Source organism: Quercus robur, chromosome 1, assembly GCF_932294415.1.
Source record: "Quercus robur chromosome 1, dhQueRobu3.1, whole genome shotgun sequence".
Taxonomy (NCBI): domain Eukaryota; kingdom Viridiplantae; phylum Streptophyta; class Magnoliopsida; order Fagales; family Fagaceae; genus Quercus; species Quercus robur.
The window spans coordinates 44,535,985-44,555,657 of NC_065534.1; the positions used below are offsets into that span (position 1 = coordinate 44,535,985).

At 39.5% G+C, this 19,673-nt stretch overlaps 1 protein-coding gene across 1 annotated transcript; it reads right to left on the minus strand.

Moving 5' to 3' along the window:
- Positions 1-19,225: 19,225 nt before the first annotated feature.
- LOC126712515 (uncharacterized) lies at positions 19,226-19,630 on the minus strand. Its single transcript, XM_050411864.1, has one exon. It carries the CDS (start codon positions 19,628-19,630, stop codon positions 19,226-19,228), a length of 405 nt encoding a protein of 134 aa, XP_050267821.1.
- Positions 19,631-19,673: the final 43 nt, after the last annotated feature.

The window sequence follows — 19,673 nt, forward strand, 5'->3', positions numbered from 1 at the left end:
ATTAAAGAAAAGGCAAATATGAGCATAAAAAACAAAGAAAACACAAAAATTTGAAAACAAAAATAAAATAAGAACGAGAAAACTTATGGGAGATGGAATGTAATAGAAACATAGAAAAAAATAATCAAATAAACTAGTCGCTAACGGGATAGTTAAATAAAAATTAAAAGTATTTATTTTGCTTAAAGTTCTATGACTTTACTTAAAAAAAGAAAAAAAAAAAAAAGCATTACTTGAAAATGAATGAAAATAAGTAATTTTTTGTTCAGTACAATGGTTTAGAAAAATTCCTTTTCTTTCATATTACAGGTTCCACATAATATATCTCAACGTGGGCTATTCTATAGTGATGACTTTATATAATACTCAACTGCAATCAAATCTAATATCTATTACCAATCTAATATATGCTATCTTGATAGTAGATCTACAAATTGCATTCTCATATTTTTAAAGCTTGCCACATCATTATTATTATCTATATATAATATAAAAATGAAGTTTTGACTTTTTACGAGACTTACCTTAGAATTAAGATTTTTTTTTTTTTAATTAGACCTTGTAAGGTTGAATTTTATCAACCATCTTGTTGGCTTTATTCTGTGCTAAATTTGCTTGTATTTTAGCAATTAGTAACCTTGTATTTAGGTGGGAATCATGTAAGGGTAGTGAGTGAGAAAGTGTGAAGAAATGCTCAAAATTGTGCAAGGATGCAGAGACTCACGGCTGGACTCGTGACTAGCAAGCCGCCAAAGTTGGCACACGTGCGGAGCATGCAGAGGAGCTGAAGAGTCATGCCAGCTATTACACTACAGGACAAAAGTCCCAGGTTGGCCAGGCCGTTAGCTCGCGGCTTGAACTCGCGGCTTGAACTCGCAACTCAACCCAGTCGAGAGGTCAAGTCGCCAGACCACCCTGTTTGGGAAAAACTGACTTTTTACATTCCTTCACACCCTACTATATATATACCCTTATACCCACAATATTCAAAGAGCTTTCAGAGAGAATTTTGAGAGAGAAACCCTAGAGAAAAACAAGATTGATTCATCCACAATCTTCACATAGAGACTCTTCAAATTCCTCTACTCTCTTCCTCTCCATTGTCAAATCCTTGAGAGGTACATTACCAAAATCTTTTCTCGCCATACCCATATCTGTGAGAAGGTCATTTGGTGTTTGGGAAGCAGTTTAGAAAGGACCAATTTTATATTGGTAGATGCTATGATCAAGTAGTGGAATCCAGTAAGCTAAAGAAGAAATAGGTTCGGCGTAACCTCGTTGGAGTAGGAGCTTGGAGGGCTTAGGTACACTGGGTAGATTAGGCTTGGAGGGTCTTCTGCTGTTCATGTATCCCAACTACATTCTTTAGTAGATTGTTTATCACTTGGAGAGCGGCAGAGAGGTTTTACGCTGAGGGCTTCGGTTTCCTCTTTGATAACACATCGTGTGTTATCCTTGTGTTTGCATCTCTTTTCCCTTAATCTTTTCCATTTAATTTCTACTATGGATGTCATTTTATTTGGTTTAAATTGTTTATCAATTCTGTTTTAAGCTTATGTTCATATTCCGCACATTAATTGTTTGACATTAAGCTTGAATTGTTAATTTGTAAATTGGGGGTCTAAACGTTCATAGTGTTTTATACACTATTTGAACTTTCAATTGGTATCAGAGCAGGTACTTTTATTGGTTTCATTACCATAGTGTGATCCTTGACCCCATATTGAGATGGACCGGTCTTAATCTTTAAATGCTCCACCATATTTTGATGGTAGCAACTATGCCTTTTGGAAAATAAGGATGAGAGCATTTTTGTGTTCTATAGATGAGGCTGTTTGGGATGCAGTTGAAATAGGTTAAACAAAGCCAAAGGCAGCCAAATCCACTTGGGATAGGTAGCCCTCGCGACATCAAATGCTAATAGTAAAGCACTTAACACAATTTTTTGTTGTGTGTCCCCAAATGAATTTCATCGGATTTCTCATATCACCGTTGCCCAAGATGTATGGTAGATTTTGGAAACCACTTTTGAGGGTACAAATAAAGTTAAGGACACAAAGCTACAGATGCTAACTACCCGGTTTGAGGAGCTCAGGATAAGCGAGGATGAGTCCTTTGACTCTTTCTATAGTAAGCTAAATGAAGTGGTCATCGGCAAGTTTAACTTGGGAGAGAAAACGGAGGACTCGAAAGTTGTAAGAAAAATTCTTCGTTCGTTGCCGGAGAGCTTCCGTGCAAAGGTGATTGCAATTGAGGAGAGCAAAGACCTTGATGAAATCAAAGTCCAAGAGTTGATTGGTTCTCTCCAAACATATGAACTTTCATTATCAAATCAAAGAAAGAGCAAATCACTGGCTCTTAAGACAATAAATGAAAGGATAGAAGGTCATGGTTCATTGGATGAGGATGCAGTAGAAAAGGATGTTGCCTACCTTACAAAGAATTTCTGAAAATTTCTAAAGTTCAAGAACAGTGAGAAATTTGGTGATAAAGGAAAATTCATGAGTTCCAGAAAGGAGAAGAAGGACTTCAAAAAGAGAGAAGGGAAGGAGTCCCAGTCCACACAAGGAGTCACTTGTTTTGAGTGTAATGGACAGGGCCATTTCAAAAATGAATGTCCTAATTATCTGAGATCGAAGGGCAAGGTGTATGCCACCACTCTTAGTGACACAGATTCCTCCACCTCTGATTCGGAAGATAGCTGTGATGAAGAAGGGAATTTCTCAGCATTCATGACTATTGCTCATGTTGAGTCTTCGGAGGACTTGAATTTGCTTGTGGAAGAGCTTGGGGAGCATAGTGATGAGGAATTCATAGGAATTGTAGAAGAATCAGATGCTAAAGAAGATGAAGATACAGCTGGTCTTAAAGAGAACTATAATTCTCTACTTGAGAAGTCAGGAGAATATGCAAGGATGGCCAAGGCAGCTGTGAAAAAGATGAAGAAAGCTGAGAAGGACTATAAAAGTCTTCTAGTGAGATATAAGGAGGCCAAATGTGAGATAGAGACGCTAAATGGCGAGCAAATCGAAGCTTACACCAAGGTAAAATTCCTTGAGCTTGAGGTGGTTCAAGCAAATGCCAAGGTAGAGCGAGTCTCTATAAAGAAGCTTGATGATGTCCTTTCCTCTCAAAAGACTTTTTCTGACAAAACTGGATTAGGATACACCGGAGAAAGCAGTTCAGCTGTGAACATCTCCAAAGAAGTGAAGTTTGTGAAGGCCAAAGAGCCGGTTGTAGTTGCCCCTACTGTTGAAAAGGAAAATGTTGAGAAGAAGAAGAATGTAATTGACTAGCGGGTGTTGAACAAGCCCCGTAATCAATCTGAGGTTAGGTTTGAAGCCAGAGCAAAATCTCTTCCACAATCACAAAGAGGTCCTAGAACGAATCATGTGTGTCATCACTGCGGACTTCAAGGGCACACCCGACCCAATTGTCATAAGCTGAGAGTGTTAAGGAATGCTAGTGATCAAAGGTTAAGAAGGTCAAGAAATGACAAGAGGACTTGGGCTGTGGAGCCATCAAGAGATCGAAATGTTGATCCCGGAATGATGGACTTGATGAAGATGATTGGTGCATTCACCAACTGCTTGGAAAGCTTCACTAGAAGGTTTGAAAGTCCTAACTCTCGTACCCAATCCTATAAGGATATCACCCCAAACACACGTGACGTGTGGGTGATGAAGGGTACTAATGCATAAGCATTACCACATGTTCATGCATTAATACTTCCTATGTTGTGTGACTGTTGGTTTGATTATTGATTGTGAGAATTGAAAATTGTTTGCTTGTTTCATTTTTTGTTTTTAAATTGTTGCTTCTAATCAATCTTTTCCTTCATGTGTGTCAAAAATCCAAAAACCACATAAAAAGTAGAAAATCCAAAAAGATTGATCGACATTGTTGAGTTTTGTCTCAAAATATGTTTTACCTTGTACTTTTGTTCAAATGGCTTTGTGCATCTTCAAGCATAGCTTGTTTCCTATGCACTCATATTATTGTGGGAGAAATCTTGAAATCTATGTGACTGTTGTAAATAGATCTTCAACTTTGTCATAAATGATTAGTGAATGGTTTTGTTGATCTTGAGATATGCCTAGACTTGTATCTATATATCTTTCACTTTTTATTTTATTGTTTTTGCTAAAAGAGCTCACCAAATGTAAATCTCAAAATAAAAAGAGATATTGAGCTGCAAAAGCCTATCGCACATACTAGTATTTGACTAGGAAAAAGGGAAAGCGACCAAAAATTAAAAATTGTATGATGCCCAAAAAGCCAAAGGCTAACTCATCAATGTGAAATATCAAAAATTTCAGGCATCAATCTCACAATGAGATGTGTTGATTCAAAAAGATCAAATGTTATGTCAAACATGGAGCCAAATGAAAAGCTTCAAAGATATTGTACTCAAGCCTTTGTGGGAGGTCATATATACATATTTCTATAATTGAGATGGATCACATTATCTAGTGTTAGTTGTGTATGCCTTGATTGAATTAATCATTGAAGCTTCACATTAGACTAAGGACTATTTCATTTTTTATATTCACACACAACACACATGTCTATGTTCAATGAATGTCATATTCATTCGTGTGATTGTACTTGACTAAATGTGTTTTCACATGCTCAATCTTTGTTGATCAATCACAAAAAGATTTTTGAGTGTTTTAGTTGTTTTTGGAAAGTACTTTGTTTTTGCAAAAATTGTCAAAAATTTCAAAAATTGTATTGCCCTATTTTGGCGACTCAATCGCGGGTAGAACTAGTCGCATGCCACAGTCGTAAGTCCATCACAGAGATTTTTCGCGACTAACTGGCGACTCATTGGCGGGTAAATACTTCAGTCGCGAAAAAGACTTAGAATATTTTTCAAAATTTTGGAATTTCATGTTTTTCGCAGCTCAGGTTAGCGACTTGTTCACGGGTGGAAAGTCCAGTCGCAAGAGGTACACAGAGATTTTCACGACTCAGTTCGCGACTCTCGCGAGTGGAACTTTCAGTTGCAAAAAACACTTAATTTTTTCAAAAGTTTTCTTTCAAGTGTTCTGGCAGCTGGCCCTGGTGACTTGCACGCGACTTGTTTCAGTCGCGAAAATCGCGTATTTTGCACAAAATGGGTCAGTTTTTAAACTTTTTCAGTTTTCCCTCGAACATTTCTGACTGTTCATCTCTTTCCTTACCTGAACACTCTCAAACTCACCGTATCACTCTTAAACAAACTTCCATTTTGAATCATTTCAATCTCAAATCTTCAAGAAAAAGGTATGGGTTTTCTCTCTCTCACTACATATTTCATGTTTTGAGCTTTGTTTTCTTGGATTTGTGATTCGTTACTGAGTTTTGTGATATCAGTGGTTTCGGCTATGGGATGGGTTCATGTTTGTTGAGTTTGGGTGTTTGGGCTATGGGATGGGTTCATGTTTCTTTTCACTATTAGAGTTTACTAACTGTTCTATGATGTTTGGTAAATCTCATACCCATTTTTTTTGGTCACTTTGTCATATGATATTGTTTTTGTGGTTTACTCTATTTGTGAGTATTTCTGGTTCAATATGGTTGAGTTCTATTTGTTGGGTTATTATGTCTTGACTTTTAGTTGCTCTAGTTCATTGCTATCATGAATGCTGCTCTTGCCTTGAGTATACTGTCTGCTCTGTGTTGGTTTGATCATATCATAATCATTTGGATTTGTCTCGTAGACATTTTTTTTGGATAAATGTGGTATTCACTGCTACAATACAGCTGAGTATTGGCTGTTGAAATTTGTCCTTGGGAATATGACCTAGAATTTTGTTGTTGCTGTGTTGTTAAGTTATTCAACACCTGTCTTTAAACTGTGTCTAGATGGAGTGTTTTGGTGCAATTTCTTTGACAATAACATGTTACTAATGTTCTAAGTGTCCATCTATTGTACTCTGTATTGTGGCCTTTTCTGCTTGTTCACAGATGGCCCCTTCTCTTACAAAGAAGAAGACTCCTGCTAAGAAAACTGACAAAAGGTTGAAAATGGACCATAACCTATTTAGGTCGGTTCAACACTTTGATAGATATAGGGATTCTTTCTTGAGGGGAACCATCATTTAGGAAAGATATGTTGACTTAAGGGATTTGAAGGACACCTTCATTCCAAGTTGTTTTGAGGGCAGAGAATGGGATAAATTATTGAGTGACCTACCTGCTGTTTGTGAGCCTTTAATTAGAGAAATTTATGCAAATGCGGTGATAAGGGAGGATGAGTTGAGTTGTTGGGTTAGAAGAAAGGAATTCACAATAGATGCCATGACATTGATGAGGTGCTAGGGCTTGAAGGATTAGAGGACTCTGACTTCACCAACTACAAGGATAGGATGCTCTTTATAGAAACTATCCAAACTCACATTGGTGGACAAAGAGAAGGGAGATGCCTCAATACTACAGCATTTCCAGCTAACATGAGGTGTCTAACCACCATCATGATGTTCAATTTGTACCCTATGAGGAAGCTGACTACAATCAACAATGCCAGAGCTATCTTCCTCATGGAACTTAAGGAGAAAACCTTCATTGACATCAGCCTCACATCTTTGACACTATTATGGATGAGACTAAAACCACCTCTAGGCCCAAGCTGATCTTTCCTAGCCTTCTTATAAGGCTTTTCAGAGCAAAATGTGTTGAAATCCCTCAAGATATTAGCCTCATGCCTACACCTTTAGCCATCAACAAGCTAACCATAATCAGGATACAAGTCCATCTTCCAGGTGATGAAGAGGTAGGTGATCAAGGTGAAGGTGACCAAATGGAGACTGAGACTGTGACGGCAGGACAAACTTCAACACCCAGAAGCCAAGGCAAGAGGAGCAGAGCTTCAACCTCATCAGAGGTACTTTCTGATGCATTTCAAAACATCCTGGAGAGGATTGATGGACTCAGAGAGGTCCAGAATGAGCATACTGACAGGATGGCAGCACTTCAGGATCAACTTAACATACTTTCTGCTAAGTTTGACAGCTTCAACACCCAGCAGTGACCCTTTGGCCATTCCGGTCAAAAAGGGGGAGAACTTTTGAGGGACAGCTCTTGAGGGGGAGTGCCATTTTAAGGGGGAGCTTGTCACAAACTGTGTTTTTCAGTTTATGTCTTAGATTAACTTTATATTTATTATAGTTTATGGGTTTGATATGTCAAAACACTTGGGTTATTGTTTTTGGTTTAAAACTCATGGATCTGTTTTAAAACACTTAGGATACATTGGTTTGTTTATATTTTAAAGTTGTTATTCAGTATGTTTATGGTAGTTTGTGCCCATGTTGCTTTTGTAAACTTTTAGGGTTTATTTCCATGTGTTTGTAGGCTTTTATGGTTTGTACCATGTTATGCAGCCTTTATGTTTTGTTGTCTAATACTTCTAGCTAAATGTTATGCATATTCTTTAAGTATTCTCACTCTTGTGCCCTTGTAGGATTTTGTTCCTAGATGCATATACTTTATGTATTGTGCATTGGTTGAGTGTTGGGCATATAAGTGATTTGCATTGAGCTTATGTGCTTGTATGTCCGGATGTTCATTCCAAGTACGAATGAGCATTGTGGTCACTATTTTATAGTGATTGCCTATTTGGTCAAGCCATGGTTTATTTCTCATTCTATTTTGCTTGATCGCATTGTGCTTGTTTCATATGCTATTACAAGTTTTTCTACATACAATGATGATATTGTATTGTTATGTTTTAGGAGATTCTTGTTCATTTGATTCAAGAGCTTATCAGATTCTAGAGTTAGGTGTGAGTGAGTTTTGTTCAACTGTTCCCAATTCACATGTTAAGTCTGGAGTTTATTTTAGGGTTTTGTCACGAAATAGTCAAAGGGGGAGATTGTAAGATTGAATTTTATCAACCATTTTGTTGGCTTTATTCCGTGCCAAATTTGCTTGTATTTTAGCAATTAGTAACCCTGTATTTAGGTGGGAATCATGTAAGGGTAGTGAGTGAGAAAGTGTGAAGAAATGCTCAAGATTGTGCAAGGATGCAGAGATTCGCGGCTAGACTCGCGACTGGCAAGCCGCCAAAGTTGGCACACGTGCAGAGCATGTAGGGGAGCTGAAGAGTCATGCCAGCTGTTGCACTACAGGACAAAAGTCCCAGGCTGACCAAGCCGTTAGCTCGCGGCTTAAACTCACGACTCAGCCCAGTTGCGAGGTCAAGTCGCCAGACCACCCTGTTTGGGAAAAACTGACTTTTCACATTCCTTCTCACCCTACTATATATACTCTTACCCACGATATTCAGAGAGCTTCCAGAGAGAATTTTGAGAGAGAAACCCTAGAGAAAAATAAGATTGATTCATCCACAATCTTCACATAAAGACTCTTCAAATTCCTTTACTCTCTTCCTCTCCATTGTCAAATCCTTGAGAGGTACATTACCAAAACCTTTTCTCACCATACCCATATTTGTGAGAAGACCATTTGGTGTTTGGGAAGCAGTTAAGAAAGGACCAATTTCATATTGGTAGATGCTATGGTCAAGTAGCGGAATTCGGTAAGCTAAAGAAGAAATAGGTTCGGCGTAACCTCATTGGAGTAGGAGCTTAGAGGGCTTAGGTACATTGGGTAGATTAGGTTTGGAGGGTCTTTTGCTGTTCATGTATCCCAACTACATTCTTTATTGGATTGTTTACCGTTTGGAGGGCGACGAAGAGGTTTTACGCCGAGGGCTTCGGTTTCCTCTTCGATAATACATCATATGTTGTCCTTGTGTTTGCATCTCTCTTCCCTTAATCTTTTCCATTTAACTTCTGCTGTGGATGTGATTTTATTTAGTTTAGATTGTTTATCAATTCTATTTTAAGCTTATGTTCATATTCTGCACATTAATTGTTTGACATTAAGCTTGAATTGTTAATTTGTAAATTGAGGGTCTAAACGTTCATAGTGTTTTATACACTATTTGAACTTTCAGACCTCAAGTTAGAATTTAAAAAAAAAAATTAAAAGAATCACATAAAAAAATAAAAAAATAAAAAAAAGACTTTAGGATTAAGGAAAAAAGAGAGAGACTCATGTTAGGACTTTCTCTTCCTCCTCAAATGTTCTGCAATTTGGCACTATAAAATCAAAAGAATTAAATCAAATTAAAAAATATAAATAAAAAATACTGATGTGGAAAAATTGTGGAAAGGTCAATCAAAAGCCAAAGGTTTCGATTATATATATATATATATATATAAAATACTAACCCGTGCGATGCACGGTATAGTTTAATAAAAAATATATATTTTGCTTGAAGAGATAGTGACTTAAAAATGAATGATAATAAGTAATTCAATTTATATATAAAAGTTCATAAAATAAAATAAAAAATACAAACTTCACCTCCCAATGCCAGTTGAGAATACACTTTGATCATCAAATATAATTATATAAGAATTACATTTAGAGAGAGATTATGATGACTACACTAAGGACAACATTTTTATAAAGGAATTAATATGCTTGGAAGAACATACTATTTACTTCAATGATACATTCATTCTTTTGAAAATATGTAAGAGGCTCACCAAAATAGAAAGTGGCACACAAAAATAAACAACAATTTCATATCAAAAGATGCAATATAAGCACACAACAATAACTGCAAGAAATTGATCATGCAAGAATACATATATTACATAGAACTTCCACTTAAAGTTGAACTTACGACAAATCCTAGTATCAAGATTTTTAGATTCTTGTAAAGTAAGACCAATATCAATTAACCAAAAAAATATTGTAGGGAATCAAATCATAAATTTAAGGGACATAAGTTATCCTACAATTGTATTATGACTATTTGATAATTTGGTAAGAGCTAAAACAATAATATAGAAAAATTAAATAACCAAAATTTTCATCAATCAAATATTGTCAAAAGCATAAATGGATAACAAACCAAATCTAGGTCCACCACTTCATAAGATGGGAACTAATACACACCAGCTTTTCCAACTTCAACACAAAACTATCAAAAGCATAAATTATTTTGTATGAGCAATACACACATAAGTAGTAGTTCTTACTCTATAATGTAAATGCAACAAACTAACTAAATAAATTATGAGATATGTAAAAGCAGACCAAAAGTTTTTGTTTAGTAGGTTGCTTTATCTCTTGAGATAAAGAATATACTTTTATATATATATATATATATAGCAATTAGAATTAACTTGCACAATTGCTGATTTTTTTTATTTATTTTTTTTTTAGGGAGAACAATGGCTGAACTTATGCTTTAGATATTACTCACACTTCATAAATTCATATAAAATATAATAATAATAGTTCTTCATATATTAATTCTTTCTTATTGTAAGGACAAGATTTGAGTTCCTAGTCCAAAGGATAAATGAACTTAGGCCCAAAAAACCCAATACAATGAATTTGTAGAAAATGGGTTGGAAAACTAGGCTTTAATGAATTAGACAACAGGCAAAGTGGATTCAGATGACAAGAAAATGAAGATTGACTAGTTTAATCTGACGAAAACTGTCCTCGGCACAGTCCAAGGAGATCAGTTCTTATATATTGATTCTCAAATTAGATTACAGGTTCAATTCTTGATTGCTACAGTGTTTCTTTTTCTATCTCTCGATCCCCCTTTCCTCAGGGGTCTCTTACATTATACATCCCCTTTTGAATGATCTTGGCCCTCCACTTGTCGATCGTCCATGCCACTACTTGAGTGTTTGTCCCATCGGACACCTTTACAGGCCCTCTGTGAGTTAGGGCAACCAAGACAGCACTGTTCAGGGGTCTTCCGCACATAAATGCGGCCAGAGAGTTAGTTGCAAAGCATTCAATGCGGTGGTAGCAGTTTTTTCTTAGATATTTCTTGGCTCCCATTTGTCCTGTACATTCACAATGCAAATCCTTATCTATAGAACTTCTTGGAACGTCATTCTAGACAACAGAACGCACTTTCTGACCCCTTCTTCGTTTAGCTGAGGAGATACTCCTCTTCGGCCTACCTATCCCAGTCTTTACAGTCATAGTTTGCTCGTGAAGTTCAAAGTCTTACTTCTTCCTCACTATTGATCTATTTTTGGACCATTGTGCCTCCTCAGATAACGCCCAAGGCCCAATATATATTTGGGCTTGCATCCCTACAATAGCCCCTCAAAACTCCAGTTTTCCCTTCCTATTCGAGGAGAAAAATGGGGTTTTGATGTTTTGAAAAATAAATCCCACATGTTCCTTTGATTTCCACACATGAGAGTGTCGTTTCACGTGTCCCATAAGTGATCCTAACGCTTCAAAGCCCATGAAGTCTCATTAAATGCTCTAGTCGGTGCTCTGTTCCCCGTATCCTATGGTGAGATGTAGATCCTATTGCTGGCATTTCTCCTTGAAATTTGTGTGGGATAACTCCCACTCAATTCCACCTTCTATATAAGGCACCTGGGGAATCATTCTTCCACATTTTACAAATCTTCGAACTCTCAAGAAATTCCTAACTCTCAAACCTTCTAGGCTTCCCAAGTTTCTAAAGTCTCCATGTCTTTTTCTTCAAAAAATTTAAACCTTTAAGAAGTACTAGAAGCAATACACATGCTCATTCTTGTAAGTTTCTTCTTTTCTAGGTTCTTTTCTCCTCGGCCGGTCTCCTCGGCCTTTCGTTCTCTATTTCCTTTCCCTGAAAACTTCGTCTGTTTCCCTTTAGTTTAACTAGATGGGTAGAGTTAGCACCTCGTAGACTCTCCCGCTAATATGGAGGCCTTCAGGGTTATGTACCACATTTCGTAGGGAGTAGCCCTGCGGTATTGTGCTCCAGACTGGATAGTTATAGATAGGAGAGACGGCGAGGTCGTCATTCTTATGATCGCTTTCATAGAAGAAGGAATGACACTTCCCATGGGTAGGGTAACCTGAGATTACCTACTTAACCATAGGTTGTGTCCTCATCAGTGCGCGCCCAACCTATTTAGAGTATTGGGTAACGTCGATGCTCTTAATAAGCAGATGGGTTTGGGACTCACCTAGCATGATGTCGTCCATATGTACGAGTGTCATTCTCTTACCGGCTCAAGGTATTACCTCAAGTCTAGGCCATCCATTGTTAGGCTTATATCGTGTCTTCCCAAGTCCAACAAGGGCCTAAAGGACGACTACCTAATTGCCTCTAGGGAATGGCATAACAGTCTTCATTGGCCAACTTGAAAAGGAGAGCCAGGTGGGGTACCCTAGGGTTAGGTCCCATGAAACGGGATTTAGCTCTTTCACTTTTGCTATTCTTCCTTCTAGCATTTTATTTTCCTTTGATGATAAATTTTATTGGTTTGACCATGCTTTTGCTCCTCGGCCATTTTTGCAGATAAATAGCACGTAGCACCTCGTCTCAGTTTGGTCAACGTCGTGAGCCTCAACAAAATCCTAAGGTCCAAGGTGTTTGTAAGTGAGGACAGGCAGTTGAGAGCAGTCCACCTCATCCTCGATTTTGAGCTGCTATCAAATGCTTTTCAGGACATTGGCAACGCCATCAGGGCAGGTGACCCTCGGCTATGTAGGATAGATGTCTCAGTTCTCGACTTTCTGGCCCAAGTAGATCTTCCACCAGTCGAATTGCCCCTCCACCATGCTCTCCTTGAAGCAGCAGCCCCGAAGGAAGAGACTGCTTCCTCACGTCTATCTCTTAAGGAGGAGATAGACCAATTCCGACTTGAGGAAGAAGAAGATGTGCGAGCAGATCCCGTTGAGATCCCCAATTCTGAGGGTGAGTTTGACAGATCCTCAGTAGCTTGCACCCCCTAGTTGATAATCGCCGAGATTGACAGCAGTTCCGAGGAGGAAGACCCAATGTCTTCGAATTCGAGGAAAGGCTTAAGGGACCTCAGGTCTAGGCGGAATAAGGGGTCATCATCCAAGGAGGCCCCTAAGTCATAGCTTCCCCTTACTCTCCCCCATCCCCCTCCTCCTCTAACAACCACAGTTGGCCTGCTCCCCAACCCTAACATGAAAAGAAAAAAGGAAGGAGCAAGTATTGAAGGAGAGTGAGGTGGGCCATCAGAAGGAGGCCAAGTAGCAGAAAACGGCCAAGGACAAATGGGCCTCCTCCATGGACAGTAGGGAGGAACCAAGTGGGGCCAAGGTGTGCCAACAGCAATGCACGTGGGCACCTCAACTGGAGCTAGATGGCACTCCCATCCCATGGAATTCCTCCATCAAGGAGTTCTAGAGAGAGCACTCCGCCTACATTGCCGAAGCCCTAAAGCAGCCCCTCCTCCTACTCAAAGACATGGAGGCTTTAAGGCATATGAGGCAGCCAGACCTCTTTATGTCCCTGAAAAGGGATCTTGCCATAGTAAGTTAACCATAATTTTTTTTTTTTTTTTTAACATAGGATTCCTTTGTCTTTTTTATGCAGGTTGCCCAGAAAGTTTTTGTAGCTGAGGAATGGGTCAAGGACGCCCGAAATGAGGCCAGGACTGAGGCCAACCTCCACCCCGAGGTTACCAAGTCCTTGGGAGCCATGAAGCAAGAAAACCAGGAACTGGCCGCTTAACTGACTGCTGAGGAAAGGGCGAGGAGGAGCACTGAGGCTAGGCTGAAGAATGCCTAGGACCAAACTAAAGATCAGTGCAAAAAGCTCTACCTCACTGAGATAGAGCTAGCCATGCAGAAGTAGCTGGTCCTGGACCTTAAAGCCGAGCTAGAGAAGGCCAAAGCATCCGCTCGGATGACCGAGGAAGCCACGGAGGCCTCAAGGCTATTATCCTACAAGTAGGGGGTGCAGGAAACTGAGGACCGACTAGCAAATAAACTAGCTGAGGTCTGTAGGGACTATTGGAAGGAAGTGTGGTTGGAAGCCCTCAACCTTGCAAGGGTTCCTGCTACTTCAGAGTGAAGGGAGGCTAGGAACATTTACTACCCTCCTGACATTCGTGAGGTTCCAACCGACCTCCCTTCTTCCCTTGCTCTTGCACCACTCTCAATAAAGCAGCCCCTTACCACCAAGGCATTTCTTCCCCCTCCCGAGGTCCCAAAGGAGCCTAGCCAAGTTGGTGACCAAGGGTAGGGGGCGGAGAAGGCCAAGGACAAAGGGAAGGGGAAGGAAGTCTAGGCTCTGCTCGAGGCCAAGGATGCTGCTAAGGCAAAAGACACCGTCAAGGCCGAGGATGTTGCCAAGGCCAAGGACGTTGCTGCCAAAGCAAAAGAAGCTGAGGACAAGTCCAAGGATGCTGCCATGGTCAAAGATGCTCTTGTTTCCAAGCCCGGCAACAAAGAAGACCCTCCTCCCAGTTCCAAGGCTTAGCTCTAGGATTTCATTTCTTATTTCATTTCTTTTTTGTAGTCTTTGTTTTGTATTGGCAATTTGTTGTTGTCTATAATGTACTTTCCTTCTCTCTCTCTTTTTTTTTTTTTTTTTTTTTTTTTTTTTTAATGAAAAGACTTCACTTTTTACATCATGAATCTTTCTTTTTCCCGTAAAATTTATTCTCTGATTGGTGTAGTTGTTGTGTTGCCTTTTGATGAGACTTAGGGTTGGTGATGTTGCTAATAGTAGTTGATTGTTGCTAATTCAGATAAATTAAACACATATAACTAGTAAAGAAAATGATCATAAATTTGTACTGAGAACCAGGCCCCCAACAAGGAAGGCTAAATTTCATGGAGATGGACAAAACAATTAGTAGGAAAAAGATCTAAGGGAACAGACATAGTCTTGGTTCTGCCTAATACTTATGTAAATAATCAAGGATATTAATCTACCCAAAGTAGGAGGTCCGAGAGACCAGGCATAGCTAAGTTTCTATTTAACACTTAGTGAAATTTACTGAAGTATTAATTTACCCAAAGTATGCGGTCCGAAAGACCAGGCATGACCAATGTTCTGTTTAATACTTAAAAAAATAAACTAAAATATTAATTTACCCAAAGTATATGGTTTAAGAGACCAGGCATGACCAAGGTTCTATTTAAAACTTAGAAAAATGAATTGAAGTATTAATTTACCCAAAGTATATGGTCCGAGAAACCAAGCATGACTAAGGTTTTGTTTAATACTTAGAAAAATGAACTGAAGTATTAATTTACCTAAAGTATGTGGTCCGAAAGATCAGGCATGACCAAGGTTCTATTTAATACTTAGAAAAATAAACAGAAGTATTAATTTACCCAAAGTATATGGTTCGAGAAATCAAACATGGCCAAGGTTCTATTTAATACTTAGAAAAATGAACTGGAGTATTAATTTACCCAAAGTATGTGGTCCGAGAGACCAAGCATAACTAATATTTTGTTTAATACTTAGAAAAATGAACTAAAATATTAATTTACCCAAAGTATGTGGTCTGAGAGACCAGGCATGACTAAGGTTCTGTTTAACACTTAAAAAAATGAACTGAAGTATTAATTTATCCAAAGTATGTGGTCTGAGAGACCAAACATAACTAAGATTCTGTTTAATACTTAGAAAAATGAACTAAAGTATTAATTAACCCAAAGTATGTGATCTGAGAGACTAAGCATGACTAAAGTTCTGTTTAATACTTAGAAAAATAAACTAGAATATCAATTTACCCTAGATATGTGGTCTGAGGAGTCAGGCATGACCAATGTTCTGTTTAATATTCGAACAAGTAGTGGAACGTGTGACGCATAATGTAATAAACCAAAATATGGTAAAGGAAGCTTTCATTAATAGTAATACCTTCTCAGGTTACTTACATTTCACGAGCGTGGTACAACGTTTTCATCTAGATCCTCAAGATAATATGCATCTATTCCAACCACTGAAGTGATGTGATATGACCCTTCCTAGTTAGGCTCTAACTTTCCCCAAGCTAGGATCTTTGCAGTGCCTAAAACCTTTTGTAACACCAAGTCCCCAGGTGCTAAAGACCTTAACTTCACATTGGCACCATACTCTTGCTTTAGCTTGTGTTGATAGTATGCCAGCTAAACCATAGCATTTTCTCTTCGCTCTTCAATTAGATCTAAACTTTCCTCCAATAGCACATCATTGCTGCTCGGAGTAAAAGAGCTTGTTCTTAGTGTTGGAAATCCCGTCTCCAGAGGAATCACAACCTCGACTCCATAAGTTATTGAAAAAGGCGTTTCCCCAGTAGACCTACAAGGTGTAGTCTGATATGTCCAAAGGATGTGTGGCAACTCCTCCACCCACTTTCCCTTTGCGTCATCCAGCCTCTTTTTGAGCCCACCCACATTGACCTTATTGATAGCCTCGGCCTGTCCATTTCGCTGTGGATATGTCGAGGTAGAATATCTATTTATAATTCCCAATTTATAATAATACCTCCTGAAAGTTTTGCTATCAAACTGAAGTCCATTGTCCGAGATGAGTGTATAAGGGATCCTAAACCGAGTGACAATGTTCTTCCAAACAAATCTCTTGGCATCTACGTTTCTGATATTTGCCAATGGTTCAGCTTCAACCAACTTGGTGAAGTAATTCATGCTGACTAGTAAATATCTTTTATTACTTGTTGCCTTAAGATAAGGTCCAACAATATCCAAACCCCATTGAGAAAAGGACCAAGGGCTGGACAGAGGATTAAGGACCCCTCTTGGTTGATGGATATTTAGGGCAAATCTTTGGCACTGGTCACACTTCTTCACATATTCTTGTGCTTCCTTTTGCACTCTTGGTTGATGGATATTTGGGGAAAATCTTTGGCACTAGTCACAGTTCTTCACATATTCTTGTGCTTCCTTTTGCATATTCAGCCACCAGTATCCCTAAGTGAGGGCTCTGTAGGACAAAGATCTGCCTCCTATGTGGCTTCCACAAATCCCTTCATGTAACTCCTCTAGGAGCAACTCTGATGCTTCGGGGTGTATGCATAGCAAGTATGGCCCAAAAGAAAAGCGCTTGTACAATTTTTGGTCCTCGGACAGTCAGAACCAAGGAGCCTTTCTCCGTATCTTACTAGCTTCTAATTTCTCCTCGAGCAAAATATCTTTCTTAAAAAATAGCACTATAGGGTCCATCCAGCTAGGCCCCACCCTAATTTTATAGATGTGGACCATCTCACTCTTCACCTCAGTAGGCTTGCACAAATCTTCAATATGGATGACCTGAGGTAAACCCTGTGCCGAGGAGTTTGCAAGAGTGGCCAAAGAGTCAGCATGCATGTTTCCACTCCTAGGGATATGGAGCAAGCTAAAAGACTCAAATCCTGACTGCAGGTGCCTAACCTGATTCAAATATTCTTGCATCCTCACATCCCTGACCTCTAACTCCCCTCCCATTTGGCCTACGACCAATCTAGAATTCAAGAATATCTCCACTGCCTTTCCACCCATTTTTTTGAACTATAGTCATCCCCACCAATAAAGTTTCATATTCAGCCTCGTTAATGGTGGCTGAGAAGCCCAGTCTTAAGGATTTCTCAATAGTGATCTTCTTAGGAGATAATAAAACTAGCCCTACTCTGGATCCCTTTTGATTTGTTGCACCCTCAACATATACCCTCTAAGATGAAAGCTCCTGCAGTGAGACCATGCCAACTAATTTTCCACCCATGTTCTGTCTCTCACTTTTTTCTTCAAATGGGGTTTCAGCAATCTCAGCTACCAGATCAGTGAGGACTTGACCCTTGACAGAGGTGCGAGGCATGTACTTAATACCAAAAGCCCCTAGGATCGTACCCTACTTGGTAATCCTCCCTGTGTAATCAGCACTCCGAATGAGAGATCTAAGCAAAAGTTGGGTGAAGACAACCACTTTGTGTGATTGGAATTAGTGGGGGAGCTTACGCATAGCATGCACCACTTCCAAAATGGCATTCTCCAGTAGTAGGTAACGAACCTCGACCTCATATAGTGACTTGCTCACATAATAGACTAGCCTCTGTACGCCGCTATCAACCTGTACAAGCACCAGGCTCATTGCATGGGAAGTCATAGCAATGTAAGCAAATAAAACCTCGTCTACCTCGGGCCTAGACATGTGGGTGGCCAGGAAAGGTATTCCTTTAATTGTTGGAAGGCCAGGACACACTCCTCAATCCATTCAAATCCCTTCCACTTAATTAACAACTAAAAGAAAGGCCTACACATATCTGCTAACTGAGAGATGAATCGGTTTAGGGTAACAGTCATTCCTATCGATTTCTAGACCTCTTTGGGATTCGGAGGTAGCTATAAGTTGTTGATTGCCCTAATTTGGTCAGGATTGACTTCAATTCTGTGGTGGATAACCATGTATCCCAAGAAGTTCCCTGATTCGACACCAAAAGAGCACTTAGAAGCATTAAGTCGCAGCTTATGCCTCCTCAGGATCTCAAAGATATTCCTAAGATCGTTAATATGCTCGGATTCCAGTTTACTCTTAACCACCATGTTATCTATATAAATCTCAATGTTCTTTCCTAATTGTAGCTCAAACATCCTGGTCATCATCCTCTAATAAGTAGACCCAGCTTTTTTTAGACCAAAGGGCATTAGTTTGTAGTGGTAATTCCCAACAAGGTGACAAAAGCTATCTTCTCTTGATCATCTAGAGCTAAAGGTATCTGGTGGTATCCTTGAAAGGCATCCAGGAAGCTCATCCAAGGATGGCCCACAATGGCATCCACTAACTAGTCTATTCGAGGTATGGGAAAAGGGTCTTTGGGGCAAACTTTATTCAGATCTGTGAAGTCCACACATACCCGCCACTTCCCGTTCTTCTTTTTCACTATCACCATATTGGCCAACTACTCAAGGTAGAAAACTTCCTTAATAGCTCCAGTTTGTTTAAGCTTGTTCACCTACTCCTTGACAGCATCAAAATGCTCTTTAGATGAATGCCAAGGTGGTTGCTTCCTAAGGAGGACAGTTGGGTTGACATTCAGGTGATGGCAAATAAAGTCTGGATCCACCCCAGGAGCTTCATAAGCACACCATGCAAATACGTCAATGTTCCTCTTGAGAAACTCTATCAGCTTTTCCTTTTCTTGAGGAGGTAGCTGAGCTCCAACCTGAAAAAACTTCTCCAGATCATCACCTATAACGATTTTCTCTAAGTCCTCACATTTCGCCCCTTCAACAGTCTCCTCTATGGGTAACACCGGAGTCATTGATTGTTATAAGCTTCTTTCAGTAGAGGCCGAGGGCTCCGCTCGCAGCTGATGCGTTATCGCAACGATCAAGCACTGCCTTACCACAGATTGGCTCCCAACCAGCTTCTCAATCTAGTTTATAGACAAATATTTTACCTTTAAATGCAAAGTGAAGGAAACGGCCCCAAGACGTGAAGTCAGGGTCATGTCACAATGGCCGTGTAGGGAGAATAGGCATCCACTACAATGAAATTTACTTCCACCACCTTTGATCCTGCTTGTACAGGCAGTCGAATCTGACCCTTAGGAATGACAACTTTCCCGTCGAAGCTTACCAGAGGCGAATCATAAGCTGTCAAGTCCATAGGTTTCAAGCCCAGCCCGTTGTATAAATTAGGGTACATAATCTCCACCCCACTACCTTGATCCACCATCACCCTCTTAACATCATATCCCCATATCCTGAAGGTAACCACCAGGGCATCATCATGTGGTTGTATGGTTCCCACCTTATCCTCCTTAGAGAAACTCATTGCTGGCCGGTTCTCCCCTCTAGCCCTTTTCGACTCAAGTTTCGAGTCCTCGACAGGTAGTCGGGCTACAGACATCACTTTGAAGGGATGAGAGCCGATTCTCCCAGGGGCCTCGAAG

Coding starts and splice junctions, on each gene's coding strand:
- LOC126712515 (XM_050411864.1), bottom strand. CDS start 19,630: ATGTCTGTAGCCCGACTACCTGTCGAGGACTCGAAACTTGAGTCGAAA.